At 43.7% G+C, this 14,202-nt stretch overlaps 1 protein-coding gene and 1 pseudogene across 2 annotated transcripts in view; both read right to left on the bottom strand.

The window, feature by feature from the left end:
• The window catches only part of PPARD (peroxisome proliferator-activated receptor delta), a 94,166-nt gene extending 84,376 nt beyond the window's left edge, over positions 1 to 9,790 (bottom strand). Inside the window, exons 1-2 of one of the 2 annotated variants that reach the window (XM_006882052.1) lie at positions 9,667 to 9,749; positions 5,907 to 5,990 (exon numbers count right to left, since the gene is read on the bottom strand). In XM_006882052.1, the coding sequence (XP_006882114.1) occupies positions 5,907 to 5,919 (13 nt within the window). In that variant the 5' untranslated portion in view covers positions 5,920 to 5,990; positions 9,667 to 9,749. Of the gene's footprint in view, positions 1 to 5,906; positions 5,991 to 9,666 lie in introns of both variants that reach the window. The other variant, XM_006882051.1, reaches the window with a different exon arrangement.
• A 1,311-nt stretch (positions 9,791 to 11,101) lies between these two features.
• LOC102858289 lies at positions 11,102 to 11,356 on the bottom strand (annotated as a pseudogene).
• Positions 11,357 to 14,202: the final 2,846 nt, after the last annotated feature.

The following is a 14,202-nucleotide window of genomic DNA, read 5'->3' on the forward strand; positions in this document are numbered from 1 at the left end:
TCATAGCGGACCACAGACAAAAGCAAGAAGAAAATCAGGTTTTAGAATCCTGCTTCTGTGGACTGGGGGAGGATTAAAGGAGTGAGGAGGGAGGAAAATGTGCAACAATGAATGAACAAAAATCCAATTTTTCTGTAAACTTTGGCTAAAATCATCAATTTAAAAAAAATAATCTTGTTCTGTACAATTATACAGAAAGAAGTTAAACATGAGGTAATTTTTCCCATGACACCTAAGAGCCTTTCCCCACATTATCCTCCTCATGAGAGAACTCTTTCAAAGCTGTGTCACTATTAGCTGTGGAGAATATGGTAATGGTTCTCAAGAGAGATAGTGACAAGACTGAGTGGAAGTTAGGATTTAAAGACTGGGTTCTTCAGACTCGGAAGAAAAAGAAAAAATAAACTGCCCTGAACACTAAAGTTGTTTAACTTGAGATGAAGACTCCTCATCCTTAATTTGGGCTCCCAGGTGCCTGGGTCATCCAGCTAGGTAAGCACAGCCTTCCATTGGTTCAGAAAATCTTTTCTCCCTCAACTCAAAACCTCAGAATCCAGTTCAGCAGAAAGGGACAAGTTAGCAATTACCGTGGTTCATTTTATTCTCTTAAAAAAGAAAATGAAGACTCAGACCATTAAATCACAAACTCCCAGTTAGGCAATCAGTTAACACAAGAGCTAAGAGTTACACCTAGATCTGTCCAATACCAAAGCTATACAGATTGTTCCCATGGCCTCTTGACAGATAATGAAAGAGCTGCGGAGAAAAAGTAAGACCACTAGGTGATTAAATACAGAACAAGGCTCCTAGGAACCACAGGACAAGCCAATTCTGCTAATACTTCAGCCTGTAGAATTTCTTTTCTCCACTTCTTCAAATAGCTCTCCAAACTCACTAAAAAACTCATTGATGTCAAGTCAAAAGGAACTCATAGCTGACCCTTGGGTTTCCAATGCCGTAAATTGCATGGGAGGAGACTGTCCTCTGCTCCCTCATGAAGTTGCTGGTAATGTGAACCTCCAAAGAGGCACAGTTTTGGGGGTGAACAGCATTAACTCCCTATGCTCTCTCCTGCAATACCAATCTTCAAAGTCATTCCCTTTGTTCTTTCTCCCTTCTTATATTCCTTCTTCGCTCCTTTCTCCACCATCCTCTAATTTGCCTTTCTCTTCTCATTCCTCTCCTTGCTTAATGGTCTATGAAATCAACAGAAACACGATGGGAAACTCTCTGCTGTTTAGTTCTAAACTGGTTAACTTTCTATGTGTCTTGACAATGAATCCTAAATTTAGTTGCCTTTCAGCCTGGTGGTCCTTTTTACTAATCTCTCCTGTGAATTAAGAGCTCTAAATGGGGAGAGGATGTATTTACCACCCCCTCCACCCCCGAACCCCCACCACTCCCTAGCCCATGCTCTGTGTGTGGCTGATGGATCAAAATCAATACACTTAACTGCAGCCAGAGGAACTGAGATTTAATCAGAAGAATTTTCTCACATTTAGACACTGCAGGATTACCTACTATCTCTAGAGAAGCTCCACCCCTTCTCCATTCAATCCACTTCTTTGCAATACTGGATTAATATAGCCTTTGCTCTAGAATGATCAATGACTCTCCACTGCCCAAGGACAAGAGTATAAACTCTATTATCTGGCATCCAATGGTCTCTAACAACTACTAGGAATTCCCTCATTAGCAGTGGGTTCCATGAATGGAAACTGTGAGAAGGTACACTGGTTGCTGTTAGTTACTGCCTTAAAAACTAACAGGGGACAATGGATATAGATCAATGGTGATTAATCTTATAAAAGATGGGGATGATCATATAAAACACAATGTGAAAGAAGGAGTGTGTGACATAAAATGTGCATGAATGAACCACAATGAATAAGTATTTTGTGTGTAAACCAACATAAAATTAAAAAACAGTAACAACAACAAACCACAACCATACCAAAAAAACCCCAACAAAACCACAACCAAAAACTACCACAAAGAGGGGGGAGAGAAGGGCTAACAGTGACAAGAGAGAAAAGCTCACGAAGTGTAAGTAGGGTTACACAGCTCATCACTGTTATAAATGAATGTTATAAATGAAGCTGGATGTTGTTGTTGTTAGGTACCAGCAAGTCGCCTGTGACTCATAGCAACCCTATGGACAACGGCTCTGAACCCTGCTCTATCCTGAGCCAACTTTATAGTCTCTGATACACCTACCCCCATTACCCCAGTCACTGGGTCAATCCATCTCATCAAGGGTCTTCTCTTGCGTTGTCCCTCAACCCTCCCAAGCATGATGTCCCTCTATAAGGATTGTTTCCTCCTTGCAACATGTCCAAAAGATGTCAGATGGAGCTTCAGAATCCTTGCCTCCAAAGAGCAGCCTGGTTTCACCACGAACCTGTTTGTTCTCTTAGAAGTTTTTAAGAAGTTGGATAGAAAAACTGGCAAACATAAGATATATACCTTTATAACAAGAATTAAAAAGAAAAAGAGAGAGAGCAGCTGCTGAGCCTGCTTTTATACAACCGAACATCTCATGGTATTTGGTTCTCTGGTTTGGAGGCTTAAAGACATGGTTTAATGGGACATACAAGTTAACTGGCAGCTCAGCTTGTAGTGCTTGGAGTCTTGAAAATTTGCAAAAGGCCACTTAAGGCATAATGACCAACTAGTCTCTACTTGGAACAGAGGAAGGAGAGTCAGGAATAGAAGGCAGATACAGGATATGCAGCTAATTGTCTCCATGAATGAATGACTAATTGCCTCCTTTGTTATGAAACCCAAACAAGATGGTTCTTGGCTACCATTACAGAACATTTTGATCAAAAATTCCAGAGATTCCTGACCAAAGGGAAGTAAGTGCAGATCAGAATTTCAAATTCTAGTAGATTCTAGATGTCTTAGAATCATAGAGAGTTGATGCATCCCAAAAAGTGACCTGAGATACTCTTCAAGCCTGAGATTAAAAATATCCCCTGATGTAATCTTAACTAATAGTTTAACTAGTAAAAAAAAAAATTCCTTCAGCAATATGTTCTTTTAAGATTTACAAAGGATCAAACTGACAGTAACAGGAAAGATTAGACAGGAATGTTAGGGGTTAGTGAGTTTGTGTCAATAGGGAGAACAATGCAGAAAAGGAGGGTGAAAATAGCTGCATAACTCAAAAGAGTGTAATCAATGCCATTAAATTATGCATGTACAAATTATTTCATTGGATTATGTTTTGCTGTATATTCTCAATAGCAATAAAATTTAGGGGGGAAAAAAATACAAAATCAAAAGCAGTCCATTTGAACCGCTGGTGCTGCTGTATGTGTCAGGGCAGAACTATATTTTGGGTTTTCAATGGCTGATTGTTTCTGGAAATTGATCACTATGTCTTTCTTCCAAGGAGCCTCAAACCATCAACCAAGCCAAATACATTAGCCAACTGGCACCACCAAAGGAATCCAGTATTTTACACAAGGGATGCTAAAGTGAAGTCAAAGCCAGTTTTCAAGGAAGGCCTTGACCATAATGAGAACAATGCTAACTTACTGCCCTACCCCTTCATTTTCTTCCCCATAAGGATTAACATGAACCTCAGTAAATGCTGGTTCTTTTTTCTGGTAGGCTGGATTAGCTGAAAATAACCTGTTGAAATAGCGATAGGTTGTGTCCTTCCCTAACTTACAGGGCATAGATGGTCTTGGGAGACCAACCTCAGGATGGGGTGGTGATGGAGTTCTTATCTTTAATTAAACCACTCCTGGCATTCATCGTAGTGCACTGCAACACCCTTCTTTTTCTTTCATGTCCAAAGAACCAGTCTTCAAAGCTTGAAAGGTAGAGGTGGAAACCAAGAACCATGTTATAGAAAGAACCTAGTTTGGAGAAGTCTCCCATAGGAAAGACTGAAATGGAAACAATCGCATTTTAGAAATTAACAGTAAAAAGTGCAATGAAGCTAGAGCTTCACCTCACCCAGTGGGAATAAAGGGAAAAAAGTAGTGGGGACAAGAATCTCAAAGCTAAGGGCTTTGGCTAACTGACATCTGGATAAACTGCAGCCACATTGCATTTCTGAAAGTTGTTCAGCAAGATTTTGGATGTGCACAATTGCTATCAGTGAGGCAAACTGCTGCTGACACAAACAATAAAGCAAATCAACTCAACTTACTAGCTCTCCCTGCTCAGGGAGAACTTCCACTTTTACCCTTTCAAGGGAACCTCAGAACCAGCCAACTCCCTCCTTTCCTCAACTCTCACATTTCCTTCAGAGGAAAACACTTGGTATGGGTTCAAGAACAGAAGGGGCCCCTGCCCAAAGCCTTCCTGAAAGAGCCTGACCCCCACAGACTGACAGACACAGGGGCTCAGCACCCTATTTGGCAACAGGAAAGCCCGCCAGGGTGTTAAAGCAGGGAAAGGGAAGTGAAGCTCATAAACAGCTGCTGGAACCACTGAACTTCAGAGGTTCAAACAAATCAAACAGAAGCCCCATGTTTCCCCTGCCCCCCAGCAGGGACCCCATCACAGCTGGGCCTCCCAAGCAGTTGGGACAATGAACATCACATTCTCTGGAGCTCCCCTTCTGAGAGTTTATGAAATCTGCCATCCTGAGAACAAACAAGGATGTAGCAATGGGAAGCCCAGAGCATTGTCTAGACACTGGTGGAGACCCACTGCCCTAACAGAAGTGGAAGCAACAATTCTGAATATTGTATGTGGCTCCTCCATAGGCAAGCCAATCACAGACCCAGGCAAGATACAGGCAAGGACTGTATCGGTTTCTCATGAGGCCTAGCACTGTGCCTGATACATGGTAAAACTCAAAATATTTGTTCCATAAATAGTAACAAATAACCAGCATCATCTTAATGGTCTGGCACCCCAGGTACTCAGATGAGCAGAGAAGAGATTTCATGCTTATTTTGTTACTGAATAGTGCACTGTCTTACACACAACAGAAAACCAAGTAACTCCTTGCCCACATAGAGTTTATTTTCTAATGAATTAAAATGAGAAAATACTAATGCTCCCAACGAACTTATAGAACCCATATGGGTGGTGGTTGTTTGGAGCTCTTGAGCTGGTTTCAACTCACGGCAACCCTATATAACAAAGCAGAGCTACCCCATAGGGCTCTGGTGTGTCAGGAAGAGTGAGGGTGGCGCAGGACAGAACAGGGGTCGCTATGAGTTATACTCGACAGCATCTAACAACAACCACCTTTAGAGATCTTTCTTCAACAGAACTGCTGCGTGAATTCAAATACCAACTCTTCACTTAGCAGCTGCATCCTTAACTGTTTTGATACTGCAGAAGGCAAAGTCAAAGGCACAGCTGACCCTCTGGTGGGTTTTTGGTGACCGTAAATCAAATGTGAAGAGACTGCCCATCTTTCTCCCTCAGAGCGGCTGGTGGATTCCAACTGCCCAAGACGTGTGGCCTTTCAGCTCACAGTCTAGCTCTCTACACCACCAGAGCTTCCTGCCATACTACTCAACCACAAAAAACCAAAGCCAGGAAAAAAAAAATCAAAACGAGTCCCCTGTCACTGAGTAGATCCTGGCTCACTGTGACAATTGACCATTCAGGAAAGAAAAGAACCGTCCCAAAGGGTTTCCAAGGCTGTAACCTTCATGGAAGCCAACTGCCACATCCTCCTCCCACTGAGTAGCTGGTGGGTCAAAATGACAACCTTTGGATCAGCTGCCAAGCTGTTTACCATTGTGCCACCATGGATTCTACTTGGGCCACAGACATTAATAATTACTGCATAACCCCACTAGGTGCAAGTGTGTGGCACTAGATGCTATGACAGGCATCTACAACCTGGGGCCCAACTATGTGAAATAATTTTATACTGATCGCAAACCTGGAATGTATAAGGGTCCCTAAATAAGGGAAGAGATTACCTCTTTGGTGCATCTGTCCTCATCTGTTGGTGAGCAGAAGCCACTGTGTGAGTACCATGCGCATGCCCAGACCACCACTCAACACTGTGGAATAGAAAGAAACCCAACATCTTCAGCTGAGAGGCTCCAGTGGTCAAAAACGTTGTTCCGGGTCTCACAGTGCTCCCAAGTGAAGCAGGTTCCTCTCGTTCTTCACACGCACATATACAACCACCCCCCCACCAAGAGACTGCCATTCTAAGCTTAGTCAGCAAATATTTCCCAATCTTGGAAGCAGCCTACTTATTTCCAAGTAAGCAGACACCGGCTGATTATATGAGGGTGTGACAAGATGAGGAAGGAATCAGAACCCAACACCCCCCATGGGTGGCAGCTCATAAACAGAGACGCCTGAGTCACGCTTGATTCTTTAACCAAAACCTCATAGAGACAGGACCAAAGTTACACCCTAATCATCAGCCTGCTGAGTTATGATGGCCAAAAGCCAGCTAGCTGCCAAAGAAGGAAGAGCCACATGTCTGAAACCTGATGTAAGAGGCTGTTCCTCCATGCCAGGCTCAAGTCAAGTAACCGGCTCTATTCTGCTACTCTGGAACCTGCCTCTAAAGGCAGCGAAAAATGCTGAGAGGCACCAAGCCATCTATCTCCCTGAAGAGGCAAAGGGAAAGTTAGGACAGCATGGCACAGACAAGGGCACCACACACGGAGTCTCTGACATTGCACAAGCCTGGCCAGATAGACAAAGTGCACAGAGGTATGCAGAGACGGAGAAGGGGTTTCCATCTATCCAGTGCTGGATAGAGAAGCTGTCATTCAAGGCCTGACAGAGGCAATTCAACTTCCAAGTCTCCAGGGTGAGTTGTAGCCAGGAGGATGCAATTGAAGCCCTCAGAAACTCTAGGCTCAACTCTTCCTAAAGAGGCAATACACTATCCCAGGAAAAGCCAGATGCATTAGGCCTTGAGGTCAACTTGCACAATGGCCAGGAATGCTGTGTTCTGTCCAGAGCTGAAGCCTACTAGCTTCCCAAGCCGGCATCCAACACTGGCTGTGCTCTCTCTAGGTCCTCAAGGGAGGGCTCTGAGGCCCACAGGTACGTTTGTAAGGCTGAGTCAGAGTAACTCTTCCTGAGCGGGCTGGGGTATATATCAGAACTGGAGTGGGAACAGTGGTAAAGGGCAAGGAGAAAGGCAACCAAACAAAAAGTTTCAATAAAGTAGGGAGCTGAAGGATCACACCACACGGAGCATAATGTCAGGGGCCTGTCCTTCCACTTACAGAAACACAGGACAGTCCAGGTGCTGCAAAAACCATGGAGTGATGGAGTACGCAAACTCCAAGGGGCTATAAGGCCATGGTTGCTTGTGCCCAAGCCCTTGTCACTAGTCATTTTGGCTAATAAGCAGACAGTTGTTGCTGTGTACCATCAAGTCGGAACAAACCCACAACAGACCCTCCAGCAGGTTTGCAAAGGCAGTTAATTGCATGGGAGAAGAATGCCCATTTTTCTTCCACAGAGCAGCTGGTGGATTTGAATTGTGTGCTTTTGAGTTGGCAGTGCAACTCTTAATCACCAAGCCACCAGAGCTCCCAAGCAAAGAACAGCAAAAAAAAAGTTCAAAAGAATAAAATAAAGTCCTTTTTCTTCAGAACTAGAGATTAGGTTACTTTGCTTCAATCTCATGAAACTACCAAAATTCCACAGGGATGTTTTTTTTCTAGGCATAGGGGACCCTTCAGATCCACTTTGCCTACATTTCTCCCTAATGCAAGGCAGGTGAGGGTTGAGGGGCCAGTGGAGAAGTGGAATGGCTCAGACAGAACCCTACTTTCATAGAACGGAGTCAGTGTGTGAGAGGATTCCAAACATTAATGTCTAGTCTAGCTGGTTCACTTGGCTCTCCACCACAGAGCCCAGAGGTTGCCAAGTTTGTGTCCAAGTCTGGCTAAAAGCCAGAGAGCGCAATCCTCAAAAGAGCAGATCTAGAAACATGGAGCCAGGTGAGACAAGAGGCCTTCATTGCTAAAAGTGAGAGTGGGTAATGCTTTCAGAATCTTCCAAGATCAGATTGAGGGGAAATAGAAGCTACATAATTTCCTAGAGAAGTCTCTGAAGGTTCAGTGCAGAATAAAGAAGCACAAGTTGAAGGCATCAAACAAGAATTTTTTGACAGGCAAGAAGGTTAAATACTTAAACACATCAGGAAGAGGAGGGGCTCTCGAGCCTCAAGGGAATGATCTATGTGACTAGAAGCACAACTCAAGTTCCTGCTGAGGACTAAATAATGCAGTCCCACAACCTGCCCAAGCAGATAGCAAACTGACACCATATAAACGGATGCCTGGGCAAAAGAAACAGAACATCACATTGAGTCTCCCTCTTAGAGCCACAGGGAATCAACGTCCCATGGAAAAGAAAGGGTTAAGACTCATTAAGAGAAACTAATCAAATGACCAACAAGAGAGACTGGCACAGTCAGTTGGGAATGCTGGAGGGAAAATCAGCAGCTGGTTCCAAGCCACCAACAATAACAGGGACAGATGCCTGTGAGTCCCAGGTCTATGGGAACAGCAATCAATTTCAAAACTCATGTTCTTGAGTCAGGGTATACCTTCTGAAGACTTGACTCAGCCTTTTGGGATGCGGTTTGGGAAAACAGGAGAGAGAGGTTCATGGCTGAAATGTATTTAAAACTTCCAGAGTGAAAAAGTACAGAGCCCTGTTTCCTGTAAGGGGAAAAAGAGTTGGACCAGGCCTCCAGTCGCCCCTGGCAAACACTCAACTCAGCGACCAGTGTCTCCCCAAAGGCTTCCTGGAAGTCAACAGGCCCACAAAGCTGAGACTAGAAGAATAGCAAACAAATTGGGCATCAACCCTGAGGAAACACCCCAGCAAATTCTCCCCCTCGGACATAAATACTATTTACCTCAGGCATTCAACTACTTGCTTCAATCAGGGACTGAAGGCCCACACCCAATCCTATGGCTATCTCAACTGCAGATCACTGGGAAGCAAGGTAGTGTATGGGGCTAACTGCCCCTGAAGCTGAGGCAACTGGGAGGGACGAGGGAACAGGGTTCATATGAAGGAAATCATATAGGGCAAAAACAAGGCCAATGAAAGGAGCCGGAGTAGAATGGGCTTAGATAGACAGGGGTTGCACGAGGCTGAAAAGGCCCGATAAGATTCCAGGAAAGATGAGAGGGGGAGGGACCAGAGGCTAGGGGGAAAGGAGTGAACGAGGGAGCCGGCAGGGATGTAAGGATGAAAACAGGAAACGGGGAGTGGGCAGATGGGTACAGAGAAGACCCCGAGAGGACTTGCGCAGAGATGGGGCAACGAAGTTCTGGTCTAGGAATTGGGACATCAAAGTAAGGATAAAAAGAAGGTGTCAAGAGTCAAGGCTGAGAAGTGGGAGAGGACCCCAGGTCCCAGGACAGGGTATCAGTGGAAGTTAAGGGTGAGAAGACCGAGCCACGAGACCCAGGCACGAGCAGCTGAGGAGGCCTCAAACAGTGATGAAGATCTATGCGATAAGGGGCTCAGGGTCAGTGGGGCGGGACCTCGGACGATGTCCGATCGAAGAGCCTCCTGGACAGAAGCATCAGGGAATCTGCCATTGGGGCAGCCCGCCGGCCCAGACCGTGCTCCCCATACCCCCCCGGCCGGGCCTTGCGTCCCAGACCCGATGGCAGCGTCTGTCCGGGCCTGTACCTTCCCTCCGCCCCCTGATCAACCCTTTCCCCGGTCCAAACTGACCTGTCCTGGCCACCTCCCGATGCGCTACCGCTGTCCCGCACGCTCCGCAGGATTCTCAGGATACTGCCAAAACTTTTCCCATTAATCCCCAGCTCCGCGGTGTCCGCAGCGTCACGGGCTGCGCAACCCGGTCCCGCCCCCACCAGCGTGACGTCACCGCGCATCTCGCCCCTCCGTCTTCACGCCCCTTTCCGCCCTGGCTGCGGCCAATCACCCCTCCTCCTAGAGACTTCCCAGACTCGGAGACTCCGCCCACCACACGCTATCCTGGGCTCGCTTGCAGCGCCCTCTGGTGCAGGATGTGGGAGCAGCCGAATAACGGGTACACTGGGAGGCGTGGAAGAAGTCTTGGGCCTGGTAAAACAAGTCCGTGAAATCATCACGAACGGGAATTTAGGGGTCTTCTAGTGCAACCTCCTCTTCCTTCCAGTGAAGAAACAGCACTGGACCTGGCTTGCCTGACTTACAGTAAAAAGTAATACTTAAACGAGAATCCAAGTCTCTCTACTCTTAATCCAGTTCTTGTGTACTGAAGATGACACGACCTCTATCTCTGATGAAAGGACTTTCGTTTGAGACTTTTGCAATTGGAATCTTACAGTTCTGGAGTTCTTACCTTCTTATGTGCTAGTGTAAAATGTTCACCCACCTAAATGAAGGGTTTCCTCCCTTCACTTAGAGACATCCCTAACTAAAGGTTGTAAAAAACGTGAGATTTTTATTTTGTTCTTTTTATTTTTTTAATTTTTATTTTATTTTATTATTTTTTGTGTGTACCGTCAAATCGGATCTGACTGGTACAGGAGGAGATTGCCCCTCCTTCTCCAGCAGAGCATCTTGTGGATTTGAACCACGTACCTCTGGGATTGCGGTGCAGCTTCTTGCCACTAGGCCACTGTTTTGTTCTTTTTAAAAAGGGAAAAATTAGATTTCATTTCAAGACAAAAATCTGAAATTCTTTGCAAAAGGTCTCATTTTTGTAATTACATTCATTTGAAAGGTTGGAGAAAAATGAAACTGCCATTTATTCTAAGAACTTGTAAACTATCTGCAAATGAACTTACTTCAGGACTAGAAGAATCGTTGGTTATTTCTTAGTATCAAAATTGCTAGAGGTTTCAAGGGAACTCTGGCTTAGTGGCAAGAAGCTGTGCTGCAATCCTGGAGGTGCGTGGTTTGAATCCACCAGATTGTCCACTGGAGAAGCAGGGACAATCTCCTCTTGTGCCAGATGGATCTGAATTGATGGTACACACACACACACACACACACACACACACACACACATTATATAGGTTTCTCATGCAACAATCAATGAATGAATAGAAACCCAACTTTTCTGTGAATTTTAAAAAATTCTATAAGTTTACATTTTGAATATATTCTACATTAAAGAAACTATAAAGTCTCTTCTACAAAGGACACATTCTTTGTTTCAGCCAACTCTCTATGGAGGGGAAACTAACACACCACCATCTCCCCAAACAAAGAACAACGGAATATTCCACTTCATTGATTTATGTATCTCTTCATATGTTTCTTCTACATCTTCCAAAATCATTTAAATGTTGATCATAAGCATGCAATCTTCCTTGGAGCTCTCTTTCGTTCCACATAAATTTGCTCATCCGGGCTGAGCCTAATGAGATCCAGCGGCTCCTCTGTGTTGCTGGTCCACATCGTCTGCCAAATTTAAAATTTAAGAAAATGTAGGGTTTAAAAAAACCACACAAACCAACTTAGCATGTTCACATCACTATTAATTAACATTGTTGTTTTGTACCTTTGAGTCAGAACTCATAGCTGACCCTCCAGGGGGTTTTCAGAGACATAAATCACCAGGAAAGAGGCTGCTCATTTTTCTCCCACAGAACAGTGGATTCAAACTTTGTACCTTTGGACTGGCAGCACTACTCCTTAACACTAAGCCACTAAAATCCTGATCTAATTAAAGTTGTTGCTGTTGTTATGTGCCGTTGAATCACCTGTAACTCATAGCAACCATATGTACAACAGCCCTAATCCTTGCTCTATCCTGTGCCAATCTTACTGTCTCTGACACACACACCTACTACCCCCATTACCCCAGTCACTGAATCAATTCATCTCATCAACAGTCTTCCTCTCTCTCTTTTTTTCCCCCCCTGGATAAACCTGTTTATTCATTTGGAAATTCATGCCATATTCAACACTCTTCTCCAGCACCATAACTCAAACGCATCAATTCTTCTTCTGTCATCTTTATTCACTGTCCAGTGGTCTTCCTCTCTTGCGCTGTCCCTCCACCTTCCCAAGCATGATGTCCCTCTCCAAGGACTGGTCCCACCTTGCAACATGTCCAAAGTATGTCAGACGTCAATGAAAATTAAGTACTACAACTATTCTGTAGAGTACAGCAACAACAACAACACAAACTTAAGCAGTCATGCGTCCTCACCTAACTTTTATTCTCACTTCTTAGCCCAGGTATTCAGCGCCTGGAATGGTCCTGTCCTTCTCAGCCAGTCTTTTAAAAGATAACATTAAAAGGAACTTAGCAACTGGGAAGTAGTCTGATGAGAGAAATTTACTTTTGTCATCCGGTGATAAACAAAACATGACTCATGTTTCTGGCCAGTTAATGAGTTAACTCTATGCTCTTTGTTAAAGTAAATTTTACTCTCCTCCCTTGCACACACTCCTCTTCAACTTGCCAGATATATTTTTTCTTCTTCCTGCTTCTTTTTATTGTTTATGCTTTTTTTTAAGTGAATGTGCATTACTTTTGTCCTCTAGATATCAGCCCTTTTGCCCTTTCAGATTAAAATAAGAGTGGCTCAAAGCTCCAATACCAAGGCCTTGTGGGAGACCAGCACTCTTCCTGAGATTTCTGCAATTTTTTAATGGAATTTTTAATGGCTTAGATTCAGTTTGATACATCTGCCTTTAAACTCCTGCTCCTGCAGGGCAGTTGCTGTTCCACAGTTCAGAAATCTAAAGATGAAACTCGGCCTTTTCTGAGGATTGCCCCCACACATCTCTTCCCACACAAAGTATTCATGAATATAGAAGACATTATGATGCCCTGGGGCCCTGGGCCAGGGTCATATGATGCATGACAAATATTTCCACTCACATTAGACATTCTTTCTGCACCCCTCCCCTGGGGTATTATGACTAGCCATTTATGCTTTAGCCTTTTTTTTTCTTTTCTCAAAACACTCTTCTCCCTTCCACACTCTGTTTCTCCACTCTTTCCTCTCTCCTACCTCCTCTGACTTTCCAGGCATAGCCAGCTTAATGTTACTTATCTTTATCTTTTTTTCCTTTCTTTCTTTATTTGGGTTCCTGCCAACATTCATGCTCTAAACATCTCATTTTTTTAGAGGCTTATTTCTTCAAAGACTCTACCCTTTCTGTTATGGGTTGAATTGTGTTCTCTCAAAATATATATTATAAATCCTAACTTCTGTGCCTATAGTTAAAATTCCATATGGAATGAGTTTTCTCTGTTATCTTAATGAGACAGGATTAGTGTAAATGTGACTTGAGAGTCAACTTCTTACAAAACTATAAAAAGTATTAGACAATCTCACCCAAGTAAGAATAGCAAAATTTAACAGTGCAGCAAGCAACAAATGTTGGCGAGGTTGTGGAGAGACTGGAATCCTTCTTCAGTGTTGGTGGGAGTGTAAAATGGTGTAATAACTATGGAAAGCAGTATGGCACTTTCTCAAAAAGTTGGAAATAGAGATACCATCTGACCCAGCAGTTCCACTACTGGGAATATACCCTAAAGAAACCAGAACTGCCACCCAAGCAGATATATGCACACCTATTTTTATTGCTGGTTTGTTCACAATGGCAAAGAGTTGGCAACAGACCAAGTGCCTATCAACAAATGAATGGATAGAGAAGATGTGGTATAGTCACACAATGGAATATTATGCAGCACTGAAAACCAAAGAACTCATGAAATGTTATACAAAATGTGTGACCATGGAGAATATTATGCTGAGTGAAATATTTCAGTCACAAAAAGACAAATACTGCAGAACGCCACTGTTATGGAACAGAACTAATATGGGGTTTGGGGAGAAACTAAGAAAAAAGGGGATAAATAATGTTCATAGCATTGAAACAGATGAGGGAGAGAACTGTATAAAAGGAACATATGATTAGGTGTTATTGGCATGACAAGAGTCCAGAATAAGAGTTGCATAGTAAAGTGTTCAAGGTGTGTGTGGGGGGGATTGTATAACAATGAAAGAACTTTTTTAAAAAAACGTACATACAGAGCTATTTACCACTCTCTCTAAAAAATTATAGCTAGATATTTGCTGATTATGTTATTGTGGAATTGGTAATGTTATGTACTTTTGAATAGCATTAAAATAAACTTGTTTAGAAGTAAAAAGTAAAAAAAAAGTATTAGACAAGAAGAGATGTGGGAAGAGTTATGCTCTGGCACTGGCTGAAAATCGCCTGTGACTTCATCCATAGCCACTGGTGAGAGTCAGCGCCCAGAGCCATCAGGGGCTTTAAGCTCGTTGCCCA

This window comes from Elephantulus edwardii, unplaced genomic scaffold (assembly GCF_000299155.1).
Source record: "Elephantulus edwardii isolate Elephantulus edwardi_28Jun2011 unplaced genomic scaffold, EleEdw1.0 scaffold00017, whole genome shotgun sequence".
Lineage (NCBI taxonomy): Eukaryota > Metazoa > Chordata > Mammalia > Macroscelidea > Macroscelididae > Elephantulus > Elephantulus edwardii.